At 77.8% G+C, this 13745-nt stretch overlaps 1 protein-coding gene across 1 annotated transcript in view; it reads right to left on the bottom strand.

Moving 5' to 3' along the window:
- The window catches only part of PLEC (plectin), a 63492-nt gene extending 49747 nt beyond the window's left edge, over nt 1–13745 (bottom strand). The window contains 9 exon segments of the mRNA XM_086741509.1: nt 253–419; nt 600–692; nt 795–872; nt 1897–1932; nt 2286–2375; nt 3210–3271; nt 13215–13395; nt 13397–13498; nt 13500–13745. Of these exon segments, the coding sequence (XP_086597635.1) occupies nt 253–419; nt 600–692; nt 795–872; nt 1897–1932; nt 2286–2375; nt 3210–3271; nt 13215–13395; nt 13397–13498; nt 13500–13730 (1040 nt within the window). The 5' untranslated portion in view covers nt 13731–13745.

Raw genomic sequence — 13745 nt, 5'->3', positions numbered from 1 at the left:
CCGCCCGCGCCCCGGCACGCCGCGGAGGGCACAGTGCCCGCCGCCCGGGGGGTTCGGCGCCCGCCTGCCCACGCAGGCACAGGCGTGCGGGAGCGAGGGAAGGCGCCGGACGGCGCGGCTCGCCGTGTCAGCGCTCGTCGGGAGCGCGTGCCGGCATCCCCGCAAAGTGTGGCCGGCCGGTGCCGGCGAGCGCGCGGCATCGCCGCCGGCCGCTGTGGGGGGCTGCAGGGCGCGGGGCCGGGGGCGGCCTACTTGTGCCGGTGGATGATGGCGTTGAAGAGGCGCCCGTCCCGCCAGCTGGTGGTGAAGTTGTCGCAGCGCAGGCCCTGGTAGTCCTCCACCATCCGCTGCGACCACAGCAGCAGCTTCTCCTTGGCCGTCATGTCCTCCGACTGCCCCGTCACCTGGATGTCCGAGATCTGCCGCCGCACGGCGCGTTACGCCGGGGCGCTCCGCGTCGCCTGCCGCCGCCCCCGCCGCCGCCCCGGCCCCGCCGCCACCCCCGATCCGGCCCCACGCGGGGACCAAACCGGCACCGCAGACCCCCGGCCCCACACCGCACCACCATCGCCGCCGCGACCCCGCCGCGACGCGCTCACCTGGAAGTGGAGGATGATGGTCCAGATGAGCCCCAGCGTCAGCTTGGGGTTGCCGTCGGCGATGTCATCGTTGCGGATGTTCACCAGCTTCACCTGCGGGCGAGGCACGGGGCGGTCGCAGGGCGGCGGGGAGCGCACCCCGCGCCGGGGGCGGCAGGCTCCCGGGGTCCTGCCCGCCGCGCGGCCGCCGCTCACCTGCCGGTGCCTCAGGTAGTCCAGCGCGATCTGCACGTTCTGCAGCTTGTGGAAGCGCATCCGGCCCTTCTCGCGGGGCTGCGGGGAGCGGGGGGCCGTGAGCCGCCATCACCGTGCTGCATGCCAGCCCTCCCGCCACCCCGCGCCGCGCCGACGCCCTCCGCGCTTCGACGCCACCGCGGAAGGGACGCTCCGGCCTCGCCAAGCCGCGAGCCGGCGCCGGCGCGGCCCCAACCGGCACGGCCGCAGCGCCGGGGCCGCCGTGCCCAGGGAGGCCGAGTGCCGGGCAGCGGCGCATGCAGGCACCGGGCGTCCCACGGCTGTGGCGAGCCGGTGCCAGGACCGCAGCACGGACCCGCCAGGAAATCCTCCGCCCGTCCGGCGCGGCTGCGGGCGGGAAGCGCCGCCGGGCCGAACGATGGCGAGCGCGGCCAGCGCGGCCGCCGGACCCCGCGCTTCCTCAGCCACGGCAACGCCACACCCACGGCGCGGGCACAGCCCGGCGTCGGGGCTGCGCTGGTGGCGGCACGCGGCCCCCCAGCGCGCTCCAGTCTTGCGCCGCCGCAGGGACATGAGCCCCCAGCCGCATGCTGTGAGCCCCCAGCACCCCCCTGGGCCAGGGTCCCCCCGGCGGCTCCTGCCCGGACAGAGCCCCCGCGCCCACCGGCCCGCGGCGACAGCATCGCTCCGCTGGTGGCACCCGCGCCCAACGCCGGCCGCCGCAGCCCCCGCCCCCCACACGTCACGCAGCGCCAGGCCCGGGTCTCTCCAGCCCTACGGCCGCGGGTCAGGGCAGCGTGCGGCCCCGGCAGCAGAGCCGGGGGGGGTGGGCGGCCGCGGCGCCGTATCCCTTGCCAGGCGCCGGGAACCGCAGCCCCGCGGCATGGCTCGCGGTGACGCCGCGCTCCCATCGCACCGGCGCAGGCGAGGCCCGGCTGACGGAAACCCATCCCGGGCGGCGCTCGGCCTCGGCGCCCCGAGGTGCCGTCACGCCTTCCCCCGCTCCCGCCCCAGCGCCGCGGCGGTGCCGCCTGCCCTCCGCGCCCGCGGCCGGCGCTCGCCGTGCGGGGCCGCGCGCGGAGCGACGGGCAGAGCCACTCACCAGGCGCAAGCTCCTGATCACGTCGCGCTCCCTCGGCTGCCCCGGCGCGGCGGCGCAAAGAGAGAGGAAGGCGGCAAAGGCCGGAGGGGGACGGCGAGGGCAGAGCCGCCGGCGGGAGCCCAGCGCGGAGAAGCAGAGAGGTCACCAAAGCGAAGAGACGTCCGGCGTTAGAGGCCGCGGCGGGGCCGGAGGGGGCTGCGGGACGGAGAGGGGGCGGCCGCGCCGGCGGGGCTCGGGGCGTGCGGCGCGGCGCCGGGCAGCTCTCCGGGACGGGACGGGGGCGGCGGGCGGAGGAGAGGCCGAGCGGGACAGGAGCGGGAGAGGAGCGGAGAGAGGCGGAGGTGGGAAGCGGAGGCCGGGGCGGCGGCGCGGCGTGGCGCGGCACCTACCAGCGTGTCCCCCGAGAGCACCTCCAGCAGCGAGATGAGGTTGTGCCCGTCCCGCAGGTCCTCGTAGAGGTCGTTGACGTGGCGCTGCGCCTGCGGGGACCGGGACGGCGTCACCGGGGCGCGGGGGGCGGCCGAGCCCCCGGCCCCCCGCCCGCCCCGCGGCCCCCAGCGCGGCCTGGCGCCCCGTCCCCGCGTCCCCCCCCCGCGACGCGCGCGGGCAGCTGCCCCCCGTGCGGCGTCGTGCCGGCAGGCGCGGCGAGAGCGTGAGAAGAGAAAGCGCAGGCGGGCGGGCAGACCTACCTCCGCTCGCCAGTGCTGCGCGGGAGAGGCAGAGAGAAGAGAGAGGTTAGGAGAGGCGGCGCGGCGCGGCACCGCGCACGGGCACCGCGTGCCACGGCAGCGACGCCGCGGGGCCGGCTGCCCGGCGTGCGGGGACACGTCGGCGCGCGGGGGCCGGGGACAGGCCTCGGCGCGTGCCAGGCGCTGGCGCGGGGCCCTGCCCGCCGCGCGGTACGGACAGGCGGCGGCACGCCGGCGGGGCTCGGCCGGCCGGGGAGAGGGTGACGGGGCGGGAGGCTCCGCGGCGCCGAAGCCCGCGCAAGGTCTCCTGCGCCGGCCCGGCGCTCGCGGGACGGGGCTCTACGCCCGGCGCGGCCACGGGACGGCACAGCCCCCCGGCACGGGAACTGGGGGCAGGGTACCGGTGCGGCGTCCCCAGCGCCGAGCGGCACCGAGCGCCGTCGGCACAGCGGGAGCGCCGGCACGCGGGCAGCCGGGAGAGGCCGCGCCGGCACGGGGTCACACGACGCCCTGGCGCGCTGGCGCGCGGGGACGCGGCCGGGGACGCCGTGGGGCTGGGTGCTGCCGCCGGCACCGGGACGTCCCGCCGGGGCGGGCGGGGCTCGCGGCGGGCGCGCGCCGTACCTTGATGAGGTGCTTGTTGACCCATTTGGTGAAGGTTTTCTTCTGGACGCGGTCGCGCTCGTCTGCAAGAGAGCGGGGGGCAGGGTGAGCGCGGGGGTCCCGGCGCGGCGCGGGCCGCGCGGTGCCGTGGCCGGCGGCGGAAGCCGTGCGCCAACCGCCGTGGGGAGCGGCGCTGAGTCACGGGCGCGAGGGGAAGGAAACGGCGAACACGGAGCGGGCACCCCGCACCCCCGCCCCGCCGCGGCCCTTCCACGCCCGCACCGCGCCCGGCGAGCGCCACGGGCGGGACGGGGACCGGGACGAGGCCGCGGGGCGTCTGGCACACCGCAGCCCCCGGCGCCCCACGTTCGCCCCGCGCTTGGGGCGGGGAGGAGCCCGGGAGGCTGCCCCACGGAGCCCCACGGAGCCCGCGGGGCGTCCGCGCCCACGCAGCGCCAGACGCTGCACGCTCGCCGCAAGCGGGACGGGGACGGGTGACACGCCCGGACCCGGGGTTTGGGGGCAGCCGGGGATGCCCCGGGCACACGGGGCGACACCGCTGGCCCCACAGCCGCCCCACTGCAAGGCTCGCGCCCCACCCCACGCCGCGGCGCGTTCGGCGGGGCCAGGCCGGCGCGTGCCGGGATCTGCCCACGCAGCGGCCAGCGCCCCACGGCCGGCACCCGCCTGTCCCGGGCGCGGCCCCACGGCACCCACGGGCCCCACGGCCGGGGAGCGGGAGGAAGGAAACGTGGGGCGTGCGGGCAGCGAGGGGTGGCTGCCACGCCCCACACCCCGGCGGGACCCAAAACACCCGCGACCCCCAGGCGCGGCCCGGACGGCGGCGCCCACCCCACGGCGAGAGCAGGGGTCGGGCTGAGGCCGGGGTAGGAAGTGTCCCAGGGACCAGCTCCCGCCCCACGGCGCTGCCCCACAGCGCTGCCCCACAACCTGCCCCGGACACCGCCCCAGCATCGGGGTCTGCCCCACAGCCTGTCCCCAGGACACCGTCCCAGCGCGGGGGTCTGCCCCATAACTCACCTGGGGCACCGCCCCAGCACGGGGGTCTGCCCCACAGCCTGCCTAGGGGCACCGCCCCAGCATGGGGGTCTGCCCCACAGCCTGTCCCCAGCGTGTGGGTCTGCCCCATGACCTGCCTGGGGGCACTGCCCCATAACCTGTCCCCAGCCCACTGCCCCAGCGCGGGGCTCTGCCCCACAGCCTGTCCCCATGACACTGCCCCAGTGCAGGGGTCTGCCCCACAGCCTGTCCCCAGCCCACTGCCCCAGCGGGGGGCTCTGCCCCACAGCCTGTCCCCAGCCCACAGCCCACTGCCCGTCCCCAGCCCACAGCCCACAGCCCCAGCGCGGGGCTCTGCCCCACAGCCTGTCCCCAGCCCACTGCCCCAGCGCGGGGCACTGCCCCACAGCCTGTCCCCAGCCCACAGCCCCAGCGCGGGGCTCTGCCCCACAGCCTGTCCCCAGCCCACTGCCCCAGCGCGGGGCTCTGCCCCACAGCCTGTCCCCAGCCCACTGCCCCAGCGCGGGGCTCTGCCCCACAGCCTGTCCCCAGCCCACAGCCCACTGCCCCAGCGCGGGGCTCTGCCCCACAGCCTGTCCCCAGCCCACAGCCCACTGCCCCAGCGCGGGGCTCTGCCCCACAGCCTGTCCCCAGCCCACAGCCCACCGCCCCAGCGCGGGGCTCTGCCCCACAGCCTGTCCCCAGCCCACAGCCCACCGCCCCAGCGCGGGGCTCTGCCCCACAGCCTGTCCCCAGCCCACTGCCCCAGCGCGGGGCTCTGCCCCACAGCCTGTCCCCAGCCCACTGCCCCAGCGCGGGGCTCTGCCCCACAGCCTGCCTAGGGGCACCGCCCCAGCGCGGGGTCCGCCCGGGGGTCCCAGCCCGGCGCGGGCGCAGCCCCCGGTACCTTTCCTGCCCTCGGAGGCGCGCAGCACGGCCAGGTACAGGTTGTCCTCCGAGCCCGAGCGCGGCCCCGCGGCCGGGGGCTCCTCCTGGCTGCGCCGCCGCTGCCGCGCCGCGGGGGGGGCCCGCGCCATGCCGGACCCCGCGCTGAGACCGGACGCAGCTCACGCCGGGAATGGCCGCCGCCCGCGCCCGGCGCTGACGCAGCTCCGCCGCCGCCCGCTGCCAGCCGCGCTGTGGGGCGGCCCCGGGGAGGAGAGCGGGGCTCCCCTCCTCCCCCCGCGCCGACCCTGCCCACAGGAAACCGCCCCGGCCCGCGGGCGGATTAACCCCTCCCTGCCCGCCCGGGGGGGGCCGCGGGGCACCCGGGACAGCCGCACCCCGGCCCCGCAGCCCGCGGGCTGGGGACCCCCCAGCTCGGCACTCCCAGGGGTCCGGGACCCCCAGCCCCACAGCCCGGAGCTGCCACACCCGCGGCCCCCACACCCGGGGGGGCTCAGGACCCCCAGCTCTGCAGCCCCAGGGGGTTTGGGACCCTCAGGCGCACACCCCAGGGCCCGGAGACCCCCAGGTCTGCAAGGCCGGAGGTCTGGGACCCCCGGTTCTGATGCCCGGGCTCCTCAGGACCCCCAGCCCCACAGCCCCCAGCAGCAGGACCCATGGCCCCCACACCCCGGGGGGCTCAGGACCCCCAGCTCTGCAAGCTTGGGGCATTTGGGACCCCCCGCCGCACACCCCAGCGCCTGCAGACCCCCAGGTCGGCCACCCCAGGGGGTCTGGGACCCCCAGCCCCACAGCAGCAGGACCCACGGCCCCCACACCCCGGGGGGCTCAGGACCCCCAGCTCTGCACACCCTGGCCCCCGGCCCCACACTTGGGGGGCTCTGCGCCCCAGTGCCCCTCCCCGGGGGCCGCAGGACCCCCAGGCCCAGACCCGGGGGCCCCCCGGGGGGGCGGCGCCGGCCCCACACCCACGCGGGCTCGGGGCGCGGGGCCAGGCCCCTCCGGCGCCGCATTCCGGGCGCTTCTGCGCCGCGCGCCAGCCCCACGCCGCCACCCCGCACCCCGCACCCGGCGACTCCGGGCCGCGGCGCCCGCCGCACCCACGCCGGGGCCGCAGGGGCGCGGGGGAAAAGGGGGCCGCGGGGCCGGCGCGGCGACGGCACAGAGAGCGGCGCCCGCGCCCCGCACACGGCAGCGCCGACGGCGCGGGCGCGGCACGACCCTCGCCCGGGGTCCAAGGGCCGCGGCACATGGGCGCGGCGTGACTCACCGCCCCGCCCCGGCCTGCCGCGACGGCGTCGGCTGCGCGGGGACGGTGTCGGGGCGCGGCCGGGGAGGAGGCGGCGCGGGCGGCACCGCGGAATGCGGGCGGCGCCCGGCTGCGCGCGCAGAGGCTCAGGCCGCGGCACAGCTGGCGCAGCGCACAGCACATCTGGCACACGGAGCCGCGGCCGCAGCCCGGCGTGCGTCAGAGGGGCGGGGACGCTGCGGAGCGCGGCTCACCGCGACAACGGGCGACGGCGCCTCGCGCTCCCTCACCCTCCTCTCCGCGCTCACGCGCCGCCAGCCGCGCCGGTACCGGTGCCGGTTCTGGAAGGATCCGCGCGGCGCGGCCGAGAGCGTGGCCGAGCGCTCTCCCCGCGGCAGCGGCAGACGCCGGGGGCCACGGCGGTCGCCAGCGCTGCTCGCGGCAGCGTCCCCTCCAGCGCCACACCGGCAGAGCCGGCAGAGCCGGGGCCGGGCACCGCTGGCGGCACGGGGCCGGGCGGCGCGGGCAGGGCCGCGCCGGGAACGCTCGAGGGCGCGGAGCGGCGCGGGCGCCGGGCCAGGCAGCGCTCCCGGCACAGGTGGCGGCCGGGCCGGACGAACCGGAGCTGCCTCAGCCCTGGGCCCCGCGGTGCCGGCGCCGGCGCCACGCAGCGCCAGGGGGGTCCGGGTGCGGCACCGGGTGGGTCGCCCTGCGGCGACACGCGTGTGGTGGCAGGACAGTACCGCGAGGCGACGGGGGTCACGGTGGGGCACGGGGGGCAGAGTCGGCGGCACAGGAGCCCCTCAGCGCGTGGACGGGGCCCGGGCGGCCACACACGCACACATGTAGTCGCTCACAGGCGCCACGGCACGCGTGCGGCCCTGCACATGTGTGTGCGGACCAGCACACGCAGGCGTGCGCACACGCAGGCACTGGCACGCACACGGACATGCACACGCATGGGGCACGCGCACACACGTGCAGGTGGGAGCACACAGGTGGGCACACACGCCCACGCCTACACATGTGCACACACATAGAGCAGCGTGCATGCACATGGGGCACACATGCAGACGGGGCACACAGGTAGGTGCACGTGCACGCGCATGCATGTGCACACACACAGACACTGGCACGCACACGGGCAGGCACATGCATGGGGCACACGCACACAAGCAGGCAGCGGCACGCCTGTACATGTACACACACACGCGTGTGCACGTGTGGACATGCACCCCCAGCGTGTACAGGGACGGACGCACACGTGAGGCACACGCACACACGCGCAGGCACGGGCACACGGGTTGTTGCACACACGCACGCAGACGCGTGCGCACGCGGACAGCAGCAGGGCAGGCACACGCGCAGGGCACGCGCAGGCACGTGGGGGCACACGGGGGGCGCGCACGCACGCACACGCATGTGCGCGCACACGGGGATGGGGACACGCGTGGGGCACACGGACACCCACCGGCACACGCGTGGGGCACGCGCACCCGTGCACCCCCAGCCCGGCTGCCGTGGGCGGGGCTCCCGGTGCCTCCTGCGCGGCCCCGCCCGGCCCCGCTCCCCCCCCCCCCGCGCGCGTCCCGGTCCCCCCCACGCCCCTCCCCCCCCCCACGCACCGGTGCAGCACAGCCGCGCGCTGAGGATCCGGTTCTGCTCGGGCCCGGGGCCGCCGGCCATCCCGCACCGCGCGGGGACACGGGCACGGACACGGGGGGCACGGACACGGGGGGCACGGACACGGCGGGCACGGACACGCACACAGACACGGGACGCGGACACGGGACGCAGACACGGACACGGACACGGGACACGGACACGGGGGGACCCGCCCCGCCGCCGCCCCGCCCCCCCGGGCCCGGCCCCGCCCCCCCCGGGCCGCGGCCCCGCGCTGGGAAGCGGTACCGGAACCGCAAACCTCCGCACCCCGAACCCTGCACCCCCGCACCCCACTCGTGAGCACCCCGGCCCTCAGCACTCCAAACCTGCACCCCCGCACCCCACTCGTGAGCACCCCGACCCTCAGCACTCCAAACCTGCACCCCTGCACCCCACTCGTGAGCACCCCGGCCCTCAGCACTCCAAACCTGCACCCCCGCACCCCTGCACCCCACTCGTGAGCACCCCGACCCTCAGCACCTCTCGCCCTGCACCCAGGCACCCCCAATCCTGCGCGCCCCCTCCCTTGCACCCCAGTCCTGCAGCCCTGCACCCCGACCCTCAGCACCCCCGCACCCCAATCCTGCACCCCAATCCTGCACCCCCTGTCCTGTGGATCCCAATCCTGCACCCCGACCCTCAGCACCCCCGCACCCCAATCCTGCATCCCTGACCCTGTGCACCCCCAGTTCTGTGCACCCCAAACCTGCATCCCTAATCCCGCACCCAGACCCCCCAAATCCCCCGCACCCCCCATCCTGTGCACTCCTAGTTCTGTGCACGCCCCATCCTGCACCCCTGCCCCCAGTCCTGCACCCCCCGCACCCCAACTCTGAGCACCCCGTCCCCTTCCCTCCACACCCCCCAAACAGCCCCAGCTCCCCCCTTCTCCCAGTGCACCCCAATTCCCCCTGCCCCCCCGCCCCCAGGAGCTCCCCCCCAAGTTACTGCAGCCACGGGGCACCCCACACCTCCTGCCCCCCGCCCACGGGTGCCGCAGCCCCGGCGGGGGGCACCCACGGGTCCCCCCAACCCCCGGGAGCCGCCAGCACCCCGCACCCCGGCGTCGCTCGGGGGTCCCGGCAGGCGCGGAGCGAGCGAGGCCACACCGGGGAGGGGGCCGCCTGCGGGACGGGGGTCCCGGGTGGGTGCCACGGCGGGGGTCACCCCACGCCGTCCCCCCGGCACGCGCGGGACACGGGACACCTGCCTGCGCGCCCCGCAGCAGCAGCGGCACAGCCCCCACGGCATCGCGCCGCCCGGCGAGGCCTCGGCTCCGGCCTCGGCTCCGGCTTCGGATCCCGCCGCCCCGCTGCGGCTGCGGCTCCGGCCTCGGCTCCGGCTTCGGATCCCGCCGCCCCGCTGCGGCTGCGGCTCCAGCCTCGGCTCCGGCTTCGGCTCTGGCTTCGGATCCCGCCGCCCCGCTGCGGCTGCGGCTCCGGCCTCGGCTCCGGCTTCGGATCCCACCGCCCCGCTGCGGCTGCGGCTCCGGCCTCGGCTCCGGCTTCGGCCCCCGCCGCCCCGCTGCAGCCTTGGCTTCGGCTCCCACGGCCCCGGCTTTGATTTCGGCTCCCGCCGCCCCGGCGCAGCCCCCGTTTCGGCTCCCAGTGCCGCGGCGAGACCCCGGCTTCGGCCCCCGCCGTCCCGCTCGGCGTTGGGCCGCGTCTGGCCAGGAGCCGTGCGGTGGCCGGTGACTCAGCCGGGCCGCAGCCGCTGCCAGGCCCGGCTCTTCCTGCCCCCGTCCCGGGGCGCTTGGACCCCCTCCGTGCCGGAGCGGCCGCAGGCAGAGCGCGGCACCCAGCCCAGCCGCGCCGGGGAGGGGGCTCGGACCACCGGGCACAGGCATGGCAGGGGTGCGGCGTGGGTACGGCACGGGTACGGCACGGGTACGGCACGGACCACCATGCACGGGCAGGGGTACGGCACGGGTATGACGTGGTTATGGCACGGGTACGGCACGGTAACGGCACGGTAACGGCACGGGTGTGGCAGGGGACCCCCGCAGCGGTTCGGGCTCTGCCGCAGCCCCCCCTGCGGGGCACCGGAGCTGGGCACGGCCCGGTCCCGGGGGGCAGGGGTGGGGGTCCCGTGCCAAAACCCGGCTGCGGCGCAACCAGAGCGGCCGGCAGCGCCCGGGGCGTGGGGGCTGGGCACGGTGCCACCCCTCGGCTCTGCCCCACGGCGCGTCCCGGCTGCGCCGCAGAGATAAGGGGCTGGGGGGGACGGGGGGGCCCGGCCGGGGCGATAGAAACACCGCGCGGCACCGGGACGCGATGCCCGCCGGACGCGTGCGCCACTCGCCACGGCCACGCCACGCTCGCCACGGCCCTGCCGTGTTTGCCGTGGCCACACCACGTTTCCCACGCCCCCCCCCCACGTTTTCCCAGGACCCCCCCACGTTTCCCACGCCCCCCCCACGTTTCCCAGGACCCTCGCTCGTGTTTGCCATGACTGTGCCACGTTTGCCACGGCCACGGCACGTTTCCCACGCCAGCTGCCGCGCCGCAGCGGAGCCCCTCGCCCCGCGGGCAGGATGGCGGCGGCCGTGGGGCAGCACCGGGAAGACCCCCCCACGCCGGCGGGGGCCGTGCCGGGGGCCGGGGTGCGCCGCCAAAGGCGGGCGGGCGCTGCCAAGCCGGGCCCGCGCCGTTTCCGCCAGCCGGTGAGTCACGGGCCCGGCGCAGCTGGCAAGCGGCTTCCGACCCCCCCCCGGCCTGGCACGGCCGGCAGCGCCAGCGCGGTGGAAAAACTGAGTGGAGCGGATACGGGGGGGTTCCTAAATCCCTTGGGGCCCCCCCGCGCCCGCTGCCACGTCCCTCGGCAGCCTTGGAAACCGGAGCGGAGCCAAACAAACAACCGGCGTCCCGCTGCCGAAACCGGCCGGCTCTGCCGCCGCCCACGCAGCCGCCGGCCCTGCCGTCGCGCAAACCGGGTGGGCCGCGCCGCGACCCCCCCGCCACCCCCCCCCCCCCCACACCCGGGATCTCCAGCGGGAGAAACGGACGCGAGCATCGCGCGGTGAAACGCCGGCTCCTCGCCGCCGCGGCCGGGAGCGCGCAGCCGCCGCGGGCCGCAATTTTTTTTTTTTTTTTTTCCAGCGCGCCACTCAAAAATAAAAATAATCCCCCCCCCGCCACCCCCACTCCGGTCCCGCCAGGTGCGACCTTGGGGCCGCCCTTGCGTTTCGGCGCCATGGCGGAGAGCGGCCCCGCGCCGCCAAGGGCGTCGAAAAACCGCGGCCGCCGCCCTGGAAAGTGCCGGAGAGTGGGGCGGGGGCGTGGGGGGGGGTGGGGGGAACGCCACGTTCGGCCACGACGCCTCACCCCGCGCCCACCCAAGAAAATATTTGGCGGCGCGGCGTCAGCCCGTGGGGTGCCCGAAAATGATGGGGGGCGGGGGGGATTTGGGCCGCACCCACGCGGGCGGGGGGGCTGCTGTGGGGACCCCACTCGTGAAAGTGTCCGAATGGGGAGGGGGTCGCGGCGATGAGTCAGCGTGGGTACCAGGATGCGCTGCATCCCTGCCCGCCCCCCCCCCCCCCAATCCAAGTTCGGGTCCCTCCCCGCGGGGCGGGGCGAAGGAGGACGGGGGAGGGGGGGGGTGGGGTGGGGGGTGCGAGGGGGGGGGGGGGGCCCGATCCCGGACCCACCTGCACCCCCCGCGTGGGCTCGCCGCCGCCAGTACCAGACGAAGGCGAGGGAGGCGGCGTGTCCCACGGCCACGAGCGACGGGAAAAGGGAACCGGTGTCCTCCATGGGGACACGGCGCGCGGCTCCTCCAGCCCCCGCCCCCCCCTCCTCCACACCCCCCCCCACAACACCACCCCACCCCCTTAACCCCTCCCGTTCCGCGCCGCCGGGGGGGGTGGGGGGGGAGACGGGAGACGCCTCCCGTGGGCCGGCAGGATCGGGCCCCCCCCCCGCAAAAAAAAAAACCCAAAAAAATCACGCACGTCGCGGGTTTTTTACACCCCGGGACGCCCCGTCCGGGCGGCCCCCAGCCCCCTCCCCACTCCGGACCCCCCCCCAGCCCCGTTTTGGGCGGAGGGGGGTCTCACCTACCCGGCACGACCCTTCATGGGTGCGGGGAGGGTGCGGGACGGGTGCGGGTGCGGCGGCTCCACCGGTATCGGGGGCACGGGGGGGGGCGGCGGGGGGGAGGGGCGGGGAGGGAGCAGGCGCCGTTATAAATAACCGGCGCCCGTCACCCAGCCCGACTTAGAACATGACACGCGTGGGGGCGGGAACCCCCACCCCCCGCGACCCCCCGCCCCCCCTTAACGGCGCCGGTGCGGGGTGAAACCGGCCGCCACGTCGGGGGGGGGTGAGGGGGGGGCCGCTACAGCGGCGCTGACAGCGGTGGGAAGGGGCCCTGGGGGCAGGTGGGAGGTTGGGGGGAGCGGTGGGACCGGTTGGCCCCCGCCGGGACCCCCCGCGCGCCCCCGTCCGCGCCCGCCGGGGCTCCGGGCCGGGTTTTGCCGCACCGGCGCCCCGCAGCGCACGGAAAACCCGGACCTGGAGCGGCCCGCGCCGGCGGAACGGCTGGCTGCCGGCGTGGGGGGGGCGCTCCGCGGCCGCGCCCCACGGGGACTGCCCCCCACGCGGGGCCGGGAAGCCCCCCCCCGCCCCCTTCATTCTCCAGCCCCGGGCCGCTCTCCCCGCGCCGCAGCACCCACGCAGCCCCGCGCTCCCGGGGCAGAGCTCGGGGGGGAGGGGAGCCCACGCGGGGCGGGGGGCGTGGGGCGGGGCTGCGGGGCCTGGACCCCCCCTCCCCTCCCCTCCCCGGGGCGGTGACTCAGGGCCCGGCGCCTTCGTGCTGGAAACTCGGAGTCACGGGTGGGGGGGGGGTGGGGCGGGGACACCGGACACCTCGCAGCCCCCCCCCCGGTCCCAGCTGCCGCCGACCGCGGGGATCGCGTGTCGCGGGGGAGGGAGGGGGGCGTGCGCAGGGCAGCCCCCTCCCCCACCAGCTGCCGCCGTCCCTCCGACCCACGGAGAGAACCCCGCACGGCACAGCCCCCCACAGCACGGCCCCCCGGGGGTGCAGGAGCCCCCCGCCCTCGGCCGTGGGGCACAGAGTGGGGGGTGCTGCCCCGGGGGGGCCGTGGTGGGGGTCAAGGCGCCCCCACGCCCCCCCCACACCCCGGCGCGTCCCGCATGCCCTGTCCCGAGGGTGCTGGCGGGTACCTGTGGCCGGGCGGGGCTGGGGGGGCGGCCGTGCCGCTCCCCCCGCGGCGGTGACGCTGGCGACGCTCTCCACGTGCCGCTCGCCCTCCTCCTTCCGGCGGTAGAGCCGCTCGCCGCCGCCGCCGCGTGGCCCTGCCGGCGCCGGAACCGGTGCCGGCGTCGGCGTCAGGGCGGGCGCGCGGGCGTCGGCGCGGGCGTCGGCGGGGCGTCGGGCGCAGCTGCAGGGAGCGCGGGACGACGTCGGGCGGCAGGCGCAGGTAGCGGCGCAGGTGGGCGACGCCAGGCGTCCGTCAGGTACCAGTAGAAGTGGCGCCAGGCGAAGGTCTCGCGCACCAGGTGGCGGGAGCGCAGCGAGGCCATGGCGCGCAGCACCTCCAGGTTGGGCACGCCGGGCAGCTGCGGGTGGGCGCGCCGCGGGCGCCGGTCCTTCTCGGCCACCAGCACGCCCTCGCGGAACAGCAGCTCCAGGATGGCGCGCAGCAGCCGCTCCAGCGGCATCAGCATCCCCGCCACCATGGCGCCGCTCGACGC

Source organism: Chlamydotis macqueenii, chromosome 2 (assembly GCF_036417535.1).
Source record: "Chlamydotis macqueenii isolate bChlMac1 chromosome 2, bChlMac1.mat, whole genome shotgun sequence".
Classification (NCBI taxonomy): Eukaryota; Metazoa; Chordata; class Aves; order Otidiformes; family Otididae; genus Chlamydotis; species Chlamydotis macqueenii.
The sequence above is the reverse complement of the archived record's forward strand: the minus strand, read 5'-3'. Positions and strand labels throughout refer to the sequence as shown.